Source organism: Pleurodeles waltl, chromosome 2_2 (assembly GCF_031143425.1).
Source record: "Pleurodeles waltl isolate 20211129_DDA chromosome 2_2, aPleWal1.hap1.20221129, whole genome shotgun sequence".
In the NCBI taxonomy this organism is placed as follows: Eukaryota; Metazoa; Chordata; class Amphibia; order Caudata; family Salamandridae; genus Pleurodeles; species Pleurodeles waltl.
This window is the reverse complement of record NC_090439.1, coordinates 1,135,816,504-1,135,833,242: the sequence shown is the minus strand read 5'-3', so window position 1 is coordinate 1,135,833,242 and position 16,739 is coordinate 1,135,816,504. Positions and strand designations below refer to the sequence as shown.

The window sequence follows — 16,739 nt, the reverse complement described above, 5'->3', positions numbered from 1 at the left end:
TAGTCACCAACTACCATATGGCAAGCCCAAATTATTTGTTGCTGAAAAGTGTATGATGCTAACCTTTCTTCTCCCTTTTAAATCCAGAATGACTGATGCATAGGGCCTTTGGTCGTGGCACACTACAGCATATTAAATATAACCTAAAGTGATGTATGACATTCGGAATTTCAGTACGGATAAGTTACTTACCTGTAAATCCTAGTTCTCTTCCAGGGGTATCCTCATCAAAGTCATAAACATTGAATATTCCCGCCCTTGTGCGGGGACCCCGGAGCATATATAAAATATATACACATTATACATGTGTAACAAACAGTCATGCAGGCTATCATGTTAAAAACAGGCTAAAATGCTTTATTTCTATGAAGTTTTTTTTTTTTTATTTTTTTTTTATTAAATACTACAATAGAGCCTAAATAAGTACCCAAGCTCCTAAAACTAGGCTTGGGGAAGTAAGCAGTAGCAAACTCTAGTGAAAAAATAGAGAAAACTGCATTGAAAAACAATGAAGCATTCTTAGCCAATAGGCTGCATGTAGGTTAACACAGGAGAACCATAAAAACTTTGGCACTGTGCCTTTAAGACCCTGAGCACCTCCAGTATCCCACCATGCCTCAGGGGTGAAGGAAAGGTGACAGTTGGTTCACAGTTAGGTCAGTTCTTTTTACGGTGACAATTTGTATAATTGAATCAAAATACTGTCTGTCCTGCACTTCCAGTAAACGTGTGTCCGGGGAGGAGGGTGGGTTGTTTATGACTTTGATGAGGATACCCCTGGAAGAGAACTAGGATTTACAGGTAAGTAACTTATCCTTCTCTTCCAGGGGATCCTCATCAATAGTCATAAACATTGAATAGATTAGCAAGCCCATCCCTAAACCCAGCGGACTGTCCGATAGAAGTGCAGGAATAGACATGTCTTACGCAAATAAATTCCTTAGAGAGGCCTGCCCCACTTGGGCATCCGCTCTTGCATCTGAGTCTAAACAATAATGTCTTGTAAAAGTATGGACAGACTTCCATGTAGCAGCCTTACAAATCTCAGATATAGGAACATTGTTAAGGAGAGCAGCAGTAGCCGCTTTTCCCCTTGTGGAATGCGCTCTAGGCCGCGCTAGCAATTGTCTATTAGCTAGCTGGTAAGTATTAACAATACAAGAAACTATCCATCTTGATATTGTTCGCTTAGATGCTGCTTCTCCTGTCCTTAAATGACCATAGTTCACAAACAAGCGGTTAGAGTGTCTAATCGATTTTGTCTTGTCCAGATAAAATTTCAGCACTCTTTTCAAGTCTAATGAGTGCAATGCTTTCTCAGCCGGAGTTTCCGGATTGGGAAAGAACGTCGGTAAAGTTATGGTCTGATTAATATGGAATTCTGACACCACCTTCGGAAGGAAAGATGGTTGAGTTTGTAGAACTACTCTATTGTCATGAAAAACCGTGTACGGTTCTTTTGCAGACAAGGCCTGGATCTCACTGACCCTCCTCGCTGAAGTAATGGCCACCAGAAAAGCCGTTTTCCACGTAAGGTGTTGTAAGGAGGCCTTATGGATAGGCTCGAAAGGAGGGCCCATAAGTTTTGCTAGGACTATGTTCAGTTCCCACGGAGGAGAAGGCCTCCGAATTGGCGGAAAAACTTTCTTCAAACCTTCTAAGAAATCCTTGACTACAGGTTTCGTAAAGAAGGATTCCTGAGAAGGTGACTTGCGATAGGCAGTAATAGCAGACAAATGTACCTTAATAGATGATACCTGCAGACCGGATTTCGCTAGGTGAAGCAAATAGGACAGTATGACGTCCTCCTGCGCCCGTATGGGATTATGGCCTTGCTGACAGCACCATATGTAGAATCTCTTCCACTTAAAAGCATAGGAACGCCGCGTGGAAGGCCGTTTGGACTCTTTCAAGATGTTCATGCACTCCTGCGAGAGTCCTAGGTGCCCATACTGCAGGAATTCAGGAGCCATGCTGTTAAGCTCAGAGAGGGTAGGTTGGGATGCAGAATCCTGCCCTCCATTCTGCTTAGAAGATCCGGTCTGCACGGCAGCCTCCTGGGAGGTTTTTCCGACAGGTTGAGGAGATCCGTGTACCAGAATTGTCGAGGCCATTGTGGCGCTATAAGAATCATTCTGGTCCTGGATCCGTAAAGTTTGCTGATCACTGCCGGAATGAGGGGAATCGGCGGAAAAGCGTAAAGAAATGTCCCGGACCAGTCGATCAACAGGGCATTCCCTCGAGATCCCGGACGGTAGAACCTGGATGCGAAGTCTGGGCATTTCCTGTTTACATCGTCTGCGAAGAGGTCCAGTTGAGGCCGACCCCATTGCGCGAAGATGTATTCTGCGACTTCGTCGTGCAGGACCCAATCGTGAACGTCCTCCAGGTGTCTGCTTAGAAAGTCTGCTTCTAAGTTCTGCTGACCTGGCAGGTGAACTGCTGTGATTGACATTCCTCTGGCCAGGAGCCAATGCCATATCGCTTGGGACTCTCGTGAAAGGGGTAGGGATCTCATTCCCCCTTGTTTGTTCAAGTAATACATCGTGGTTGTATTGTCCGTCTGTATCAATAGAGTTTTCCCCTGAATTAGCGGTGTGAAAGACTTGAGAGCCAGATGGACCGCTCTGAGTTCTAGCAGATTGATGTGGTACTGCTTCTCCTTGTCTGACCACAGACCCTGCGCTTGAAAAGGACCCAGATGAGCCCCCCATCCCTGAAGAGACGCATCCGTTACCAGAGTGTCGGATGGAAGTACCTGGTGAAACGGAGCGCCCACTGACAGGTGAGGTCTGTGCATCCACCATCTCAATGACTGAAGTGCTACCTCCGGTAGCCGCATTGTGTCTTCCCAGCGACCTGTTCTTTGGCTCCAATTGGCCTCCAATGCCTCTTGGAGGGGTCTCATGTGGAGTCTGGCATTTGGGACAATAAAGATGCACGATGCCATGGAGCCCAGTAGTGATGTCACCTGACGTGCCGTAGGTGCGCTGGCTCTCAACAGGTCCTGGCACTTCTTGTTTATTGAGGACAGTCGTTCCTCCGAAGGATACACTTTTTGTAGTTCTGTGTTTATGATAGCTCCTAGGTAGTGAAGACTCTGCGTTGGAGTCAAGGTTGACTTCTGGTAATTGACCTGAAGACCTAGAGCTTCGCAAACTCCTAGTACAATGTCCCGATGGCTTCTCGCCTGCTCCGGAGAAGAAGCCTTTAGTAGCCAGTCGTCTAGGTATGGATATATGTATATCCTTTGTCTTCGTAGATGCGCCGCCACCACTGCCATGCATTTCGAGAAAACTCTTGGAGCAGATTTCAGGCCAAAGGGTAGAACCCTGAACTGGTAATGCTGTAACGCTACTCGAAAGCGCAGGAATTTGATGCTTTGGAGCTATTGGGATGTGGAAATACACATCCTGCAGGTCGATGGAGCACATCCAGTCTCCCTGATGCAGTTGAGGGAAAATTTGGTGAAGCGCTAGCATTCTGAACTTCTGCTTTCTTATGTGTTTGTTCAGCAGTCTTAGATCCAGGATTGGCCTGAAAACGCCCTCTTGACCCTTCTTTGCTACTAGAAAGTAACGGGAGTAGACCCCCTTTCCTCTGTGGGCAGGTGGAACCCTTTCTATGGCATTCTTTCTTAGGAGGGCGAGAGCCTACTTGCGTAGCAAGGTGAGATGAGCCGGATTGTGTTTGGTTGGTGGCAAGTGTGGTGGAGGCTGCTTGAAAAGGAGAGAATAGCCATGTTCGACAATATTGAGCACCCATTTGTCTCTTGTGATAGAGTGCCACTCGTGAAGATGAGCAATAATACTTCCCCCCACCGGAGTGGTGTACAGTGTCGAGGGAAGCGAGACTTCATTGCTTAGTGGGTGCTTTTGGATTGGACTGTTGAGGTCTGTTTGACCCTCGCTCCCTTGTGTTTCTTCGCTGAAACAGAGGGCGTCCCTGTCGTTGCTGAGACCTTTGCGACCAATGAAGGGTTTGAACCCTCTGTTGGAAAGGGCGTCTATCGTACGGTCTGTATCTCCGCCTGAAATCTTTCCTTCTTTCGAGGCCTACCGCCTTCATGGTATCCACCTCGGTCTTCATGCGGGCCATCTCTTCGTCTGCATGGGCACCGAATAGAGAATTCCCGGCAAATGGGAGATTCAGGATACGTTGTTGTGCCTCCTGTTTCAAGCCAGTGAGCCTCAGCCAGGAAGATCTCCTCGCACAGATACCATGTGCGTACCCATGAGCCGCCAAATCCGCCCCATCCGCTGCCGCGCTGATAACTTGGTTAGATACCAGGCATCCTTCCTGTAGCATCTCTTGGAAATCTTGCCTGTCTTCTCTGGGCAGTTTTTCTGTAAATCTACTGAGGGAATCCCACAGAGAACGATCGTACCTGCCCAGGAGCGCAGACGCACTAGAGACCTTCATTGCTGAAGCCGCTGTCCCGCACATCTTTCTTCCCAGAGAGTCTAAATGTCTGCTCTCTTTATGCGGGGGTACCGTGGATGAAGATGCCACCGAGTGGGTCTTTCGGGCGGCAGCTACGATCACTGAGTCTGGTGGCGGATCCTTTCTAAGGAATAAAGGGTCTTGCTCTGGAGCCTTGTACTTTTTAAGAATCCGAGCCGGGGCAGACTTAAGCGAGGCTGGGGCCAGAAAAGTGTCCATGGTCGGCTGCAACAAACCAGGCACTAGAGGCAGCAACTTTTTCGACGCTGATCTCTGTTGTAGCGTCTCAAAGATGATTGATGAGGAGGTAGACGGTTCTGGAACCTCTATATTGAGTTTCTGTGCTCCTCTTAGCAACACCTCGTTGAAAGTGGTTATGTCATCCATTGGTGAGACTCTAGCAGGTGGTGAATCTGTAAGAGTAGGTGAGTAACGCCCGACAGAAGAACCTGATGAAGACCAAGAGGGTGATCTTCTTGAGCGCGACCTGGATCTCCGTTGAGAGCGAGATCTGCTGCGGGACGCTGTAGCCAAGCGCCTAGACCTCGCGGTCGGCTGTCGAGGAGCTGAACGAGCCCGTTCTGCCCCGGCTGTCGGCGATGGCGTTCTTGGCGGGGAGGCAGTGGGTGAATACATTCGCGAATATTGCGAATCTGGGGAGGCCGCTGGTCTGTTGAGGCTCTCCAGCCATCTCGGAGATAGGTTGATGGGCGAGACATGCCCAGGAGATGCTCTTGACCGAGAAGAGTCGCTCGGTATGGAGACCACTGGAGACGGAGCCTTGTCTGGCGAGGGGCGATGTTCTGCTCCCTGTTGGACAGGTAAAACCTGCGTCGACGTCGATGGCTGTTTCGACGTCGAAGGACGCCCAGTCGGTCGGTCCTGCCTCGACGTTGATTGCCTCGACGTTGATTGCCTTGACGTCGAACGGCGTTCCTTGGACCTCGACCTGCTCGCCGTCGTGTGCCTCGACGTGGAGCGATGGGAGGTTGACGGCGGATGTTTCTCGTGCCGTCGTGGAGATCTCGACGCCGTGTGTCCTGACGTCGGGGGGCGCACAGCCTTTGACGGCGACCGGGCATGCCGGCGATGGCTCGACGTCGATCGGCGGGCTGCCGTCGACGGAGACCTGCCCCTGCTCTGATGTTCCCTCGACGCCGTTCCCTTCGACGTCGGGTGCGTCGCCGTCGACGGCGATCTATGCCGGTGGGACGGTGGTAGCGACGACGTCGACGGTGAACAAACAGGTATTTTCCTACCTGTCGACGTCGACTGGGCCATTCTCTCCTGAGAATGCCCTTCTGGATGCCTGGGGAGTGAGGAGGACGATGTTCTTTTCCTCTCCTGAAGCCCATGAAGTCGGATCTTCTCTCTGTCTTTCAGAGTCCTCCTAGACATGTTCTTACAGTACTTACAAGTGTCAGGGCAGTGACTCTGAGGCAGGCACACTATGCACAGAGAGTGGGGATCTGACTGGGCCTTCTTCTTCCCACAAGCAGGGCATTTGACAAAAAGAGAAGGCATTTTTCTGTCAGAAAAAACCTTCCTAGCTCAGACAAAGATGTTACTTGTCGAGTGAAAAGTGAAAAAACGCTTTTTTAAAGAATTTTTCTGAGGAAAACTCAGAAAAACTGAGAGCTCAATGCTCCAGGATCCTCTCAGAAGAAGCCGGAAAAAAGAACTGACCTAACTGTGAACCAACTGTCACCTTTCCTTCACCCCTGAGGCATGGTGGGATACTGGAGGTGCTCAGGGTCTTAAAGGCACAGTGCCAAAGTTTTTATGGTTCTCCTGTGTTAACCTACATGCAGCCTATTGGCTAAGAATGCTTCATTGTTTTTCAATGCAGTTTTCTCTATTTTTTCACTAGAGTTTGCTACTGCTTACTTCCCCAAGCCTAGTTTTAGGAGCTTGGGTACTTATTTAGGCTCTATTGTAGTATTTAATTAAAAAAAAAAAAAAAAAAAAAAAAAAAAAAAAAACTTCATAGAAATAAAGCATTTTAGCCTGTTTTTAACATGATAGCCTGCATGACTGTTTGTTACACATGTATAATGTGTATATATTTTATATATGCTCCGGGGTCCCCGCACAAGGGCGGGAATATTCAATGTTTATGACTATTGATGAGGATCCCCTGGAAGAGAATTCTACATTTACACAATAGACTATGACTTCACAATGTGGGTGGGGCATACAATATGGTGGTAGGCATATTCTACCACCTGGGTCTACCACTAATTCCATTTATATACCATTTGATGAGAGGCACTCTGAAACACCACTATATTCATTACAGCTGACTCAACTTGATGTCCTCATTTAGCACATTAAGCCATGGAGCTTTTAATTGATGGGAATATCAGCAATGCTTTATAGACACTTACATTGTTGCTGGTAAAGCAACCTTGCGATCAATACAATTCTAAATGGGGACAATGTATCTCTGTTTTGATTTAGGATGTAGGCAGACAACTGGCTTTAGTTATGAGATCCACTGACTTCAACCTACAAAGACGCAATGTCATGAAATTTAGTACTAAAACTGAATCCCGAACGGACTAGTAGGGACCCCAGACGATCATGTTGAGTTGACTCCGGTTGCTACCCAACATATTTTGATTAACCCAAGACATTTTGTTTTGCGTGATATGTGAACATTCATTTATTCACATAGCACCGCGCAAGCTGCATTGCAACCTTGACTGACTTATGTGAGAGCAATTATATGTAAATACGATTGTGTAATACTGCAGTAACTTTGAACTTGCACCCCTTATTTGTCTTTAACACCCATTAAATGCATTTGGCACTGCCACAGAAATCAGAGGAAGGACCAAATTCAACTCAATGTAGAATTATCAAATAAAAGACCAAATACTTATTTCAGAATTGAAACCTTGGGGGCACAGTTCTCTTTGTACTACACATCCAGATTCCTTGAAGGTATATTTTCAGCCCTGATTGATTCTGCATCTCATCTTCGAGTGGGCAAAAACAATTCATGCTTTGAGAGCTTTTTGCAGAACTGGTGATGTTGATCATTTTGCTGCCCCACTTCAAGGCTTGAATCCTAGTACAATCCTCTTTTCAAGGTCGGTCTGGATCATTAAGCCAACTACATTCTGTGCCTTTGTAAGGAAATGCCTCCTTGGCATGGTTACCCCCTGACTTTGTGCCTTTTGTTGATGCCAGTGATGACTGAAAGTGTGCTGGGACCCTGCTAACCAGGCCCCAGCACCAGTGTTCTTTCCCTAAACTGTACCTTGGTCTCCACAATTGGCACAGCCCTGGCACTCAGATAAGTCCCTTGTAAATGATACCCCTGGTACCAAGGGCCCTGATGCCAGGGAAGGTCTCCAAGGGCTGCAGCATGTCTTATGCCACCCTGGGGCGCCCTAACTCCGCACATGCACACTGCCTCACAGCTTGTGTGTGCTGGTGGGGAGAAAATGACTAAGTCAACATGGCACTCCCCTCAGAGTGCCATGCCCACCTCTCACTGCATGTGGCATAGGTAAGTCACCCCTCTAGCAGGCCTTACAGCCCTAAGGCAGGGTGCACAGGTGAGGGCATATGTGCATGAGCACTATGCCCCTACAGTGTCTAAGCAAAAACCTTAGACATTGTAAGTGCAGGGCAGCCATAAGAGTATATGGTCTGGGAGTTTGTCAAACACGAACTCAACAGTTCCATAATGGCTACACTGAAACCTGGGAAGTTTGAAATCAAACTTCTCAGCACAATAAATGCACACTGATGCCAGTGTGGGATTTATTGTTAAATGCACCCAGAGGGCATCTTAGAGATGCCCCCTGAATACCAGTCCGACTCCTAGCGCTAGGCTGACCAGTTTCTGCCAGCCTGCCACAACCAGACAAGTTTCTGGCCACATGGGGAGTCCTGAGCTGAGGTGACCCCTGCCTTTAGAAATCCTCCACCTTGAGATTGGAGGATTCCCCCAATAGGATTAGGGATGTGCCCACCTCCCCTCAGGGAGGAGGCACAAAGAGGGTGTAGCCACCCCCCAGGACAGTAGCCATTGGCTACTGCCCCCCAGACCCAAACAACCCCCTAAATCTAGTATTTAGGGGTGACCCAGAACCCAGGAAATCAGATTCCTGCAACCTACACAAAGAAGGAGGACTGCTAACCTGAAAGGCCTGCAGAGATGACAAATGCTTTGGCCCCAGCCTTACCGGCCTGTCTCCAGACTCAAAGAACCTGTACAGCGACGCATCCAACAGGGACCAGCGACCTCTGAAGCCTCAGAGGACTGCCCTGAATCCGACGGACCAAGAAACTCCCGAGAACAGCGGCACTGTTCAAAAACAGCAACAACTTTGCAACTTTTAGCAACGTCCAAAGAACTCACTCTTCCCGCCGGAAGCATGAGACTTCACACTCTGCACCCGAAGCCCCCAGCTCGAGCTCCAGAGAACTAACACCACAGAGAGGACTCCCAGGCGACTGCAACTACGTGACTAACCTGAGATGACCCCCCCCCCCCCCTGCACCCTCACAGCGACGCATGCAGAGAGGATCCAGAGGATCCCCCTGACCGCGACTGCCTGGAACGGAGAACCCGACACCTGGACCAAGCACTGCACCTGCAGCCCCCTGGACCAAAAGGAACCGAACTCCGGTGCAGGAGTGACCATCAGGCGACCCTCTGCCTAGCCCAGTCGGTGGCTGGCCTGAGAAGCCCCCCTGTGCCCTGCCTGCACCGCCAGAGTGTCCCCCAGGTCCCTCCATTGAGTTCTATTGAAAACCCGACACCTGCTAAGCAGGCTGCACCCGGCCGTCGCTGTGCCGCTGAGGGTGTGTTTTGTGTGCCTACTTGTGTCCCTCCAAGGGCTCTACAAACCCCCCTGATCTGCCCTCCAAAGACGCAGGTACTTACCTGTTGGCAGACTGGAACCGGAGCACCCCTGTTCTCCAATGGCGCCTCTGTGTTTTGGGCCCTCCTTTGACCTCTGCACCTGACCGGCCCTGTGTTGCTGGTGCAGTGACTTTGGGGTTGCCTTGAAGCCCCAACAGTGGGCTGCCTATGCCCAGGAAACTGAACTTGTAATTGTCTTACTTACCTGAAAAAACAACTAATACTTACCTCCCCCAGGAACTGTTGATTTTTGCACTGTGTCCACTTTTTAAATAGCTTATTGCCATTGTAACTAAAACTGTGTATGTTACTGCTCTAATTCAAAGTTCCTTTCTTACCTGTGTGGAGTACTTTGCATTTTATGTATTTACTTCAAATCTTGTGGTTCTAAAATAAATTAAGAAAAGATACTTTTCTACATAGCAACTATTGGCCTGGAGTTAAGTCTGAGTGTGTGTGCCTCATGTATTGCCTGTGTGTGTACAACAAATGCTTAACACTACCCTCTGCTAAGCCTACTGCTCAACCAGACTACCACAAAACAGAGCATTAGAATTATCTAATTTTGCCACTATCAACCTCTAAGGGGAACCCTTGGACTCTGTGCACACTATCTCTCACTTTGAGATAGTATATACAGAGCCAACTTCCTACAGCCTTGTCGCAAGGACGGCCAGAACCTCTGGCCCTATACTGCTTATGTGGTTGGCATCACATATTTTTGTTGATGCCCCTATCAAGGCATTACAGATTCTCGAAGCTGGTACTCAAGTTCAGTCCAGCACTGGAAACCATTTGGAGTACATGATGTGCCTGATAAGTGAGAACTTGTGGTTGAGTCTTGCCTGTGGAATTTGACTGTTTTAGGATTTCAAGCAGCCCAGTGAATCGCCTCCCCTCCCCCTGACTCAGTCTGCCTCAAATGGAAATGCATTGATCGTCTCCTTCATCCTGTCAACTATGGAGAAGGAGTGAACTTCTTTCCTTCCACACCCTCCATTTTGGTGCTTTCCAATTCTTCTTTAAATGCCTCCGGAGAAGACTCCAGAGCGCTGAATGCCCTGTGGGTATAATGTGCCCACATTAAATCCATTTTCATTTTAATTGTTTCTTCCATTAAAATGCACAACAAGCAAAGCAATTACTCTCATTGTGGTCCCTGGTAAACAGAGGTAGGGAACCTGATGTACGCCTGTCCCAGGGAATTGGGAAATACAAAATGGGCAACATTTAGAGGGTGTATTATACTAACTACTACTGCCACTACATTATATGACATTGCTATCAACAAGTGTGGAGTCTCTGGTACTGTACATCAAACTTGCCAGACTCTTGGAAGCCCACAATATTGTTGAAAACAACGCCTGGATATGCATCTGAGTGCCTTTTTCAAAGAGCAAGCTGCGTGAAAGAGGTTTATCCCTGGATGAAGCTGAACTGGCTTTGAATGAACAGCGAGAAGCCAGAGATCATACTTTAACACCCCAAAGATTCGAACTGATCCAGCCAGGACATCATGTCAGTACAGAAAACCCAAAACCTGAATGCTCTGTTAACAGTGACTTCAGACACACTGTGCCAATGGAGTTATCAAAAATATGCTCACTTGCATATGCCAGCTGAATGGAACCCAGGCAAACTGTCCCAAGTCTCGCAGTGGTCAGTTTCTCCTTGGGCTTTTACAGAAAAGGAACTTTCTAAATTTCAGAGAGCACTGAAGAGTAAGGCATCGCTTACGGTCAGCCTTTGTTGTCAAGATCATATTAGGCCAGGACTCCAAACACTACAGTGGCTCCCATCCACAGATCATATTTCGAAGCATATTTTGTAGTTCAGAAGACACTGCCTTTCAGAAATAAATCAAAGACAGATTGATCCACACATGGATCCTTCCTTTGGAATACACGTTCTCCATGCCTACTACTACAGAAAAGACTTCCTGGAAAGGTCTGACAATTCACCTTCACTGAAGAGTGCCATTATCCTAATTTAAATGGTACATCCCTGCTGAAACATTAATGCAAGAGAACTTGGTAAGAGGCTACGGACCAGGCCTAAAGTATTTGTCACGACACAAGAAGTGCTCTCCCTATTTATAGGTTTTCATTCATGTCCACTGCAGTCTTGGGTTGTCTGTGTTCCAGTTCAGAGAGGACCCCGTTTCGCAGTTCATGCAGGGCGGTTCATACTGGAGCAGAGTCTTATCTGACTTGACTAGGCCTAATATGAGGTGGCGCTGTGGAAGAAATAAGAATGGTCTGGGATGTAGTCCCAAGTAATTACCAGTGGCTGAGATAAATTCAAGCATTGAATCCATCACTTTTTGTATATTTCCCTTAAAGAGTCTGTGCTGCACCTACAATCCCCAGTTTAACACCCAAAACACACACACACACACACACACACAGGTCTAAGCTCCATTTTATGCTAGACAAATATAACATATTAATACAGTATAGCCGAGTGACTGGGCCCCAAAGAGTTAATCTACGATCAAGGCCTTAGTAGAAAGCATCCTAATAATCAAACAGGGCACCGTAAAGTGTATGTCACTTCCCTATAAACAGGAACAGCCAGTGACGACTACTTGGTTCTGACTGGGAGTAGAAGTAGGTAACTCTTACCCAAAAGCAGGTTTTAGAGATCTTAAGATGAAACCAATGGTCTCCTGCAGGGTCTTCCCATTATCCACCAATGCTGAGTGACAACTTCAAAGAAGCATGATATGATTAAAGCATGCAGCAGACAAGAGATGACAATGTCTGGTACCCAAGCTAACATTTATTTTTTACTCTATGTTCTTGGTCACTAAACCCGAACTATGCGCCTACTGTATTTTGGGATTTCTCAGCTTTGACCTGGTTCTACTGACATTAAGAGGAATCAATGTAAGCCTCCAGTGCTCTGTTAAGTCTCATCACAATCACTGGCGCACTTGGAAGACCCTCACAATAGCCACAGACATCTCCTGAAGTCTGGGGTACCAGCACTCTCCATGAGGCCACGAGGAAGGACCCCAGCCATTAACAAAGGCGGTCTCAAACAGCACTAACACCGAATGCAGACGCTACGAGGGGTTACGACGGAAAGAAGCACTACAACCCTATTTCCACTTTAGCAGTAGCTCTTATTTATCATCTCCAGTTGTTTACCTGCAGCAGTTTTGAACAGTTGCACAATACGGGCAAGGATGTTGACACCAAAAAGAGACTTCTCTAAAAAAAAGAGTATACTTCTAATGCATTAGTCTCATTGGAAAACAAGAGTAGGTAAATGCAACACAGCTCATATCACACTCCTGGACAGGGCTCTATTCAGCACTGACTCGCAGTGCTACTGAAGGAGGGGATAAAGTAGGCCTCTGAAACATTCACTGTCCCAATCAGCTCTGTCAGGCATTCGTACCAGAACCACTACCTTCGCAAAGGTAGTACCAAGGTTAGGTGGGGTCTGGAATACAACATCTACCCACAGAAGGGAAGGGGAGAGTCACGTTCCCACTGATTAGCGCGGTGACAAAGGCACGCTCTAATTCAATAGCTAGTGAAGGAGAAGTTAATTGTATTAAAAGGCCCAAAGCAGAATAATCTTTGTGTTCTGATGCAAGCAATGCGACTCCAAACACTGGACTGGTCCAGGCCTACAAGGAATGTGCCTTATCCAGGTGAGAGAAGGCAGCTTTCACTCGTATCCAACTCCACGGGAAGTCAGCATGTCTGAAGTATGTCTACACCCCACGTCCTGCAGCACAATAAGAGCCCCAGCAGCCACATGGAAGGAAAACAATGGCTACCCCAAGACGCGTTCGCAGTAAGACAAGAGGCACCAATAAACACCATTTCAATCATAATGTGCTAAGCTTTTAGATGGTCCATGCAACACAGGTACTAACTGGAACTGAGATTACATTTGTATGCCCTTAAAAGTAAGTATTCATGTTTCTGGTAGCAAATTATAAAGTCTGTATCTGTGGGGGAAAAGGGATATAACAAGAGCATAAACTTGTTAGAGACCACGTTGTAGCCCTGTAATGTTGTCTTCAGTGAATGTATCCCACATAACCCTTTCCCACACAATTTCCATCACTAGTTGTGAACACAGGAAGAAGACTAGGCGAGAGCTGCATCTAAATGAGAATGCCTTGTCCGTATTCTTCCTGCATCCTATGCAGCTCTCGCATTACTTCTACTGGATGAAGTTAAACGGCGCGGAGAGAAGCACCTACTTGTCAAGGCAGGCGACACTGAGGCACTTTTCCTGGGGCTGTGCAGAGCTATTCGTGGTGATGCTGGACTCATTCTCCTCAAGGATGGAGTCTATGAAAGTGGAGGGCGAAAGTGAAGATTCGACGGGAGGAGAGTCCATGTGACAAACTTCCTCTATCTGGGGGCTCGGGCTGAGGGGCTCTTCTTTTATGTGAACCACGGGACTCATCCTTAGCAGAAGAGAAGAAATCAGACACAAAGGATCGTTTTTAATCAGTCCGTTGAGCTCAAAGAACAAAAACACAATTATAATCAGGAGAAATCAAACAGTTAAGAGACTCAACATGAGATCAGATATGTCAGAATGTTTTATCACTCACCAACATTTAGAAAACTAAATAGATTTCAAACATCAAGCAATGTGTCCAGACAATCAGTAGTGCATCCATTTCATAATTGTTTCACGTCATAAAATACTGAACTTCCAATGTATGTGGAAAAGTACAAGTCCAGGCCAACTTCCGCCAGGCCGCAGCAGGGGTTGGTAAGCTGCGTGAGACGTACGCTTCACAAGGTCAAATGTCAGGCCCAGCAACCAACCCCTCTACAGACCATCAGAGCAGCACTTTGTATACTTGGCGAGCCCTAATGGCTTCAGCTTTTCTAATGGAGCTTTCTCTGCCTACCTAGGACTACTGTGGGACTCCAAGCTTGAGGACTGAAAATGATTCAAACACTATAAATATATGAAGCGTCCACTGCTGGAGAACTCTAACTTCTTTATGTGGAATGTCTTCACTTTCAGAGACCACTTTCCAGCAGCACTTAAATCATCCATGTGGCCTCAGCAGCCTTGAAGAGGTGTCTGAACGATGATTTGTCAATACTGGAAGGGAAGCCTCTTGAGTAAATTCTTCAGCAGACATCATCGTGTCAGGGACGAAAGACGAACGCAGTCTTCTGATTCTATCATCCCAGTAACTTGTCTGCAGACACCAGTGATTGTACTACTCCTGATAAGGCCTCACATGCCGTCTGGTACCTTAGAAACCGCAAAATACAAGAGCCCATAATGCCCAGATGAGCAAAGACCTGTCTGTCAAGTGGAGGACATGACAACTGGACCGGAAAGCCCTTCTAGTGGGTGGGCAGACAGCTCCCCTGCAAAGGAGACGCTTCCTTCCTTGTGAAGGAGTCTGAGCCCAAGGATGTGCTCACACCCACCTAGAGACACGCATGATAGTGAATCCATCTTCATCAGTTAGCTGCAAAGAAGGTGTCGAAGATCCCGCTGTTTACATTTGGATACACAAAGGTTTCTCTTCACTTTTGAAAAGGCAAGCTGCTAGCACAGCCATGCACCTCAGGCAGGGACCGGGGCTGCCTTCAGACCGTAGGTGCCGACTCAGCCAGGTTTCATTTTTATCTTTAAAGGAAGGAAAATCCTACTTTTTGCAGCACTCAACTCAAACGTACATCGTCGATGGGGCTACCTTGCATATGCAGCTTCCTTGATTAAGAGCTTTTGATGCATTTATTTGGCATGTTAAAGTCTAAGGTAGGGGAGAACATCTACTTTGGTCCTTTGCTTTGGAATTAAAAACTAGCAGGAGCAAACGCTCCTGTTCTTGGGGTGATTTGGGACATCCGAGAACACTTTTCAGCAACAGGACCTCAAGCTCTGTAAACAGACAGTCCAACACTGTAGAGAGGAATCTCGGACGGGGTACCAGAGATCACAAATTGTGTTTCCTTTTTGTACAATACTGAACAGCCATGTATGGTCTGGTTCCCTCCGCCATGCCAGGGGAAGCTTCCTGCAGCTGCTGTGCCCGCTGGCGCGTCAGCCTCAAGGAGGCTGCAGGGGCCGCTGCCTCAAGAAAGCTTCTGCTGCTGCAAAGGCTGCGGCTGCTGCTATTTCTGGGGCTCCCGTTTCAAGAAGGGAAAAGGAACAAGACATCTAGAATTGTGTTTTCCTATTCATCCCTCCAGAGTCTGGGGTGCCTGAAGGGATGGTGTGGGTGTAACACACATCTGCAGATGCAAAGTGGGAGTGAAGCTCTTGCGATGAGGGTTGAGCGGGTCTGGTAAAGAGGAGGGGGACAGGATTGTTTTCCAAGATCTATAAACAAATGCTGGGGATGCGCGGAACGTTTGGGGAGACATTCTAAGAGTCAGAGAAGCCAACAACGGAACACATTTATCAACATCGATGACTCCTTGATATCAACCGCGTACATTCAGAATACTCTAACTCAACGCTGATGTACGTAAGTAGTGTGTCTAGGGCCTTGGTGCGGGCCTACGCGAGCAGGACAACTATGTGAACTGTTCAACCCTAAAGCGATGAAAGCAGCGCTTAGAAACATGCTGGCAGAGAATGGTGGTCAACCTGCCCCACTTTGCAATCCTCTCTTTCTTAGCTCTTGGGCGAACCCATTCCTCACCCTTAGCCCCGTAACATTCTGCGGCACAGGCCACGTCCTCAATATTGTAAGGGCAGAAGACAAACCGCACCAATACCTGGGTGCTTGCCCTGGACATTTTACCTCCACGGGATGGGATCTCTTAAAGGCACGGTGAGTAACAGAAGGATGTAGAGAAAATGCCTCAGAGAACAAAAGATAAAAAAATCACTCCCAGTGATCGACCTATTGGGCTCCAGAGATGCCCTATGTAACCAAAAAAAACACACACAAAAAAAACAGATTTCATTCATTCTAAAAGAGCCGTCAATGCACGTGGAAAGTGTTCAGAATCCTGCCGAACTCAGCAGGAAATCAAATGCCCTCCCTGACTCCGTGATGGGCTAGCGCAGCGACTAATAACCTAAGGGGCAAGGGCACTTCGTCACTGTGTTCATCTCCCTTTGATTACAAACAGTGAGGTTTACCGTCCGACGTGCTATGCATGGTACACTTGGCTGATTGCAATGAAGGCACAAGATGCTGAACTATGCAGGGATGTTCTCTTGTATTTAGGGCTCCGCAGAGTTAGGATTGTGCTAGAGTAATTGTAGTCATTTCAGTAATTACACATTAGTCTCCGATGCCAAATTACTGATAGTTACGCAATTATTCCTGCTCATCTAATTAAGCGTAATTTGGGAAAAATCCTACAGCGAGAGCTCGCTATTCATGTTCTGTTGCATTTAGTGCTACTTCGTAGCTCAAAATACATCCTGGTGTCCATTTTGGACGAAATAGAAC

The 16,739-nt window shown here is 47.3% G+C and overlaps 1 protein-coding gene across 2 annotated transcripts in view; it reads right to left on the bottom strand.

Moving 5' to 3' along the window:
- HSF1 (heat shock transcription factor 1) overlaps positions 1–16,739 on the bottom strand; it is a 314,446-nt gene that overhangs the window by 77,951 nt on the left and 219,756 nt on the right. For both annotated transcript variants that reach the window (XM_069221019.1, XM_069221020.1), the window contains exon 9: positions 13,551–13,760. In XM_069221019.1, coding sequence (XP_069077120.1) covers positions 13,551–13,760 — 210 coding nt within the window. The remainder of the gene's footprint in view (positions 1–13,550; positions 13,761–16,739) is intronic.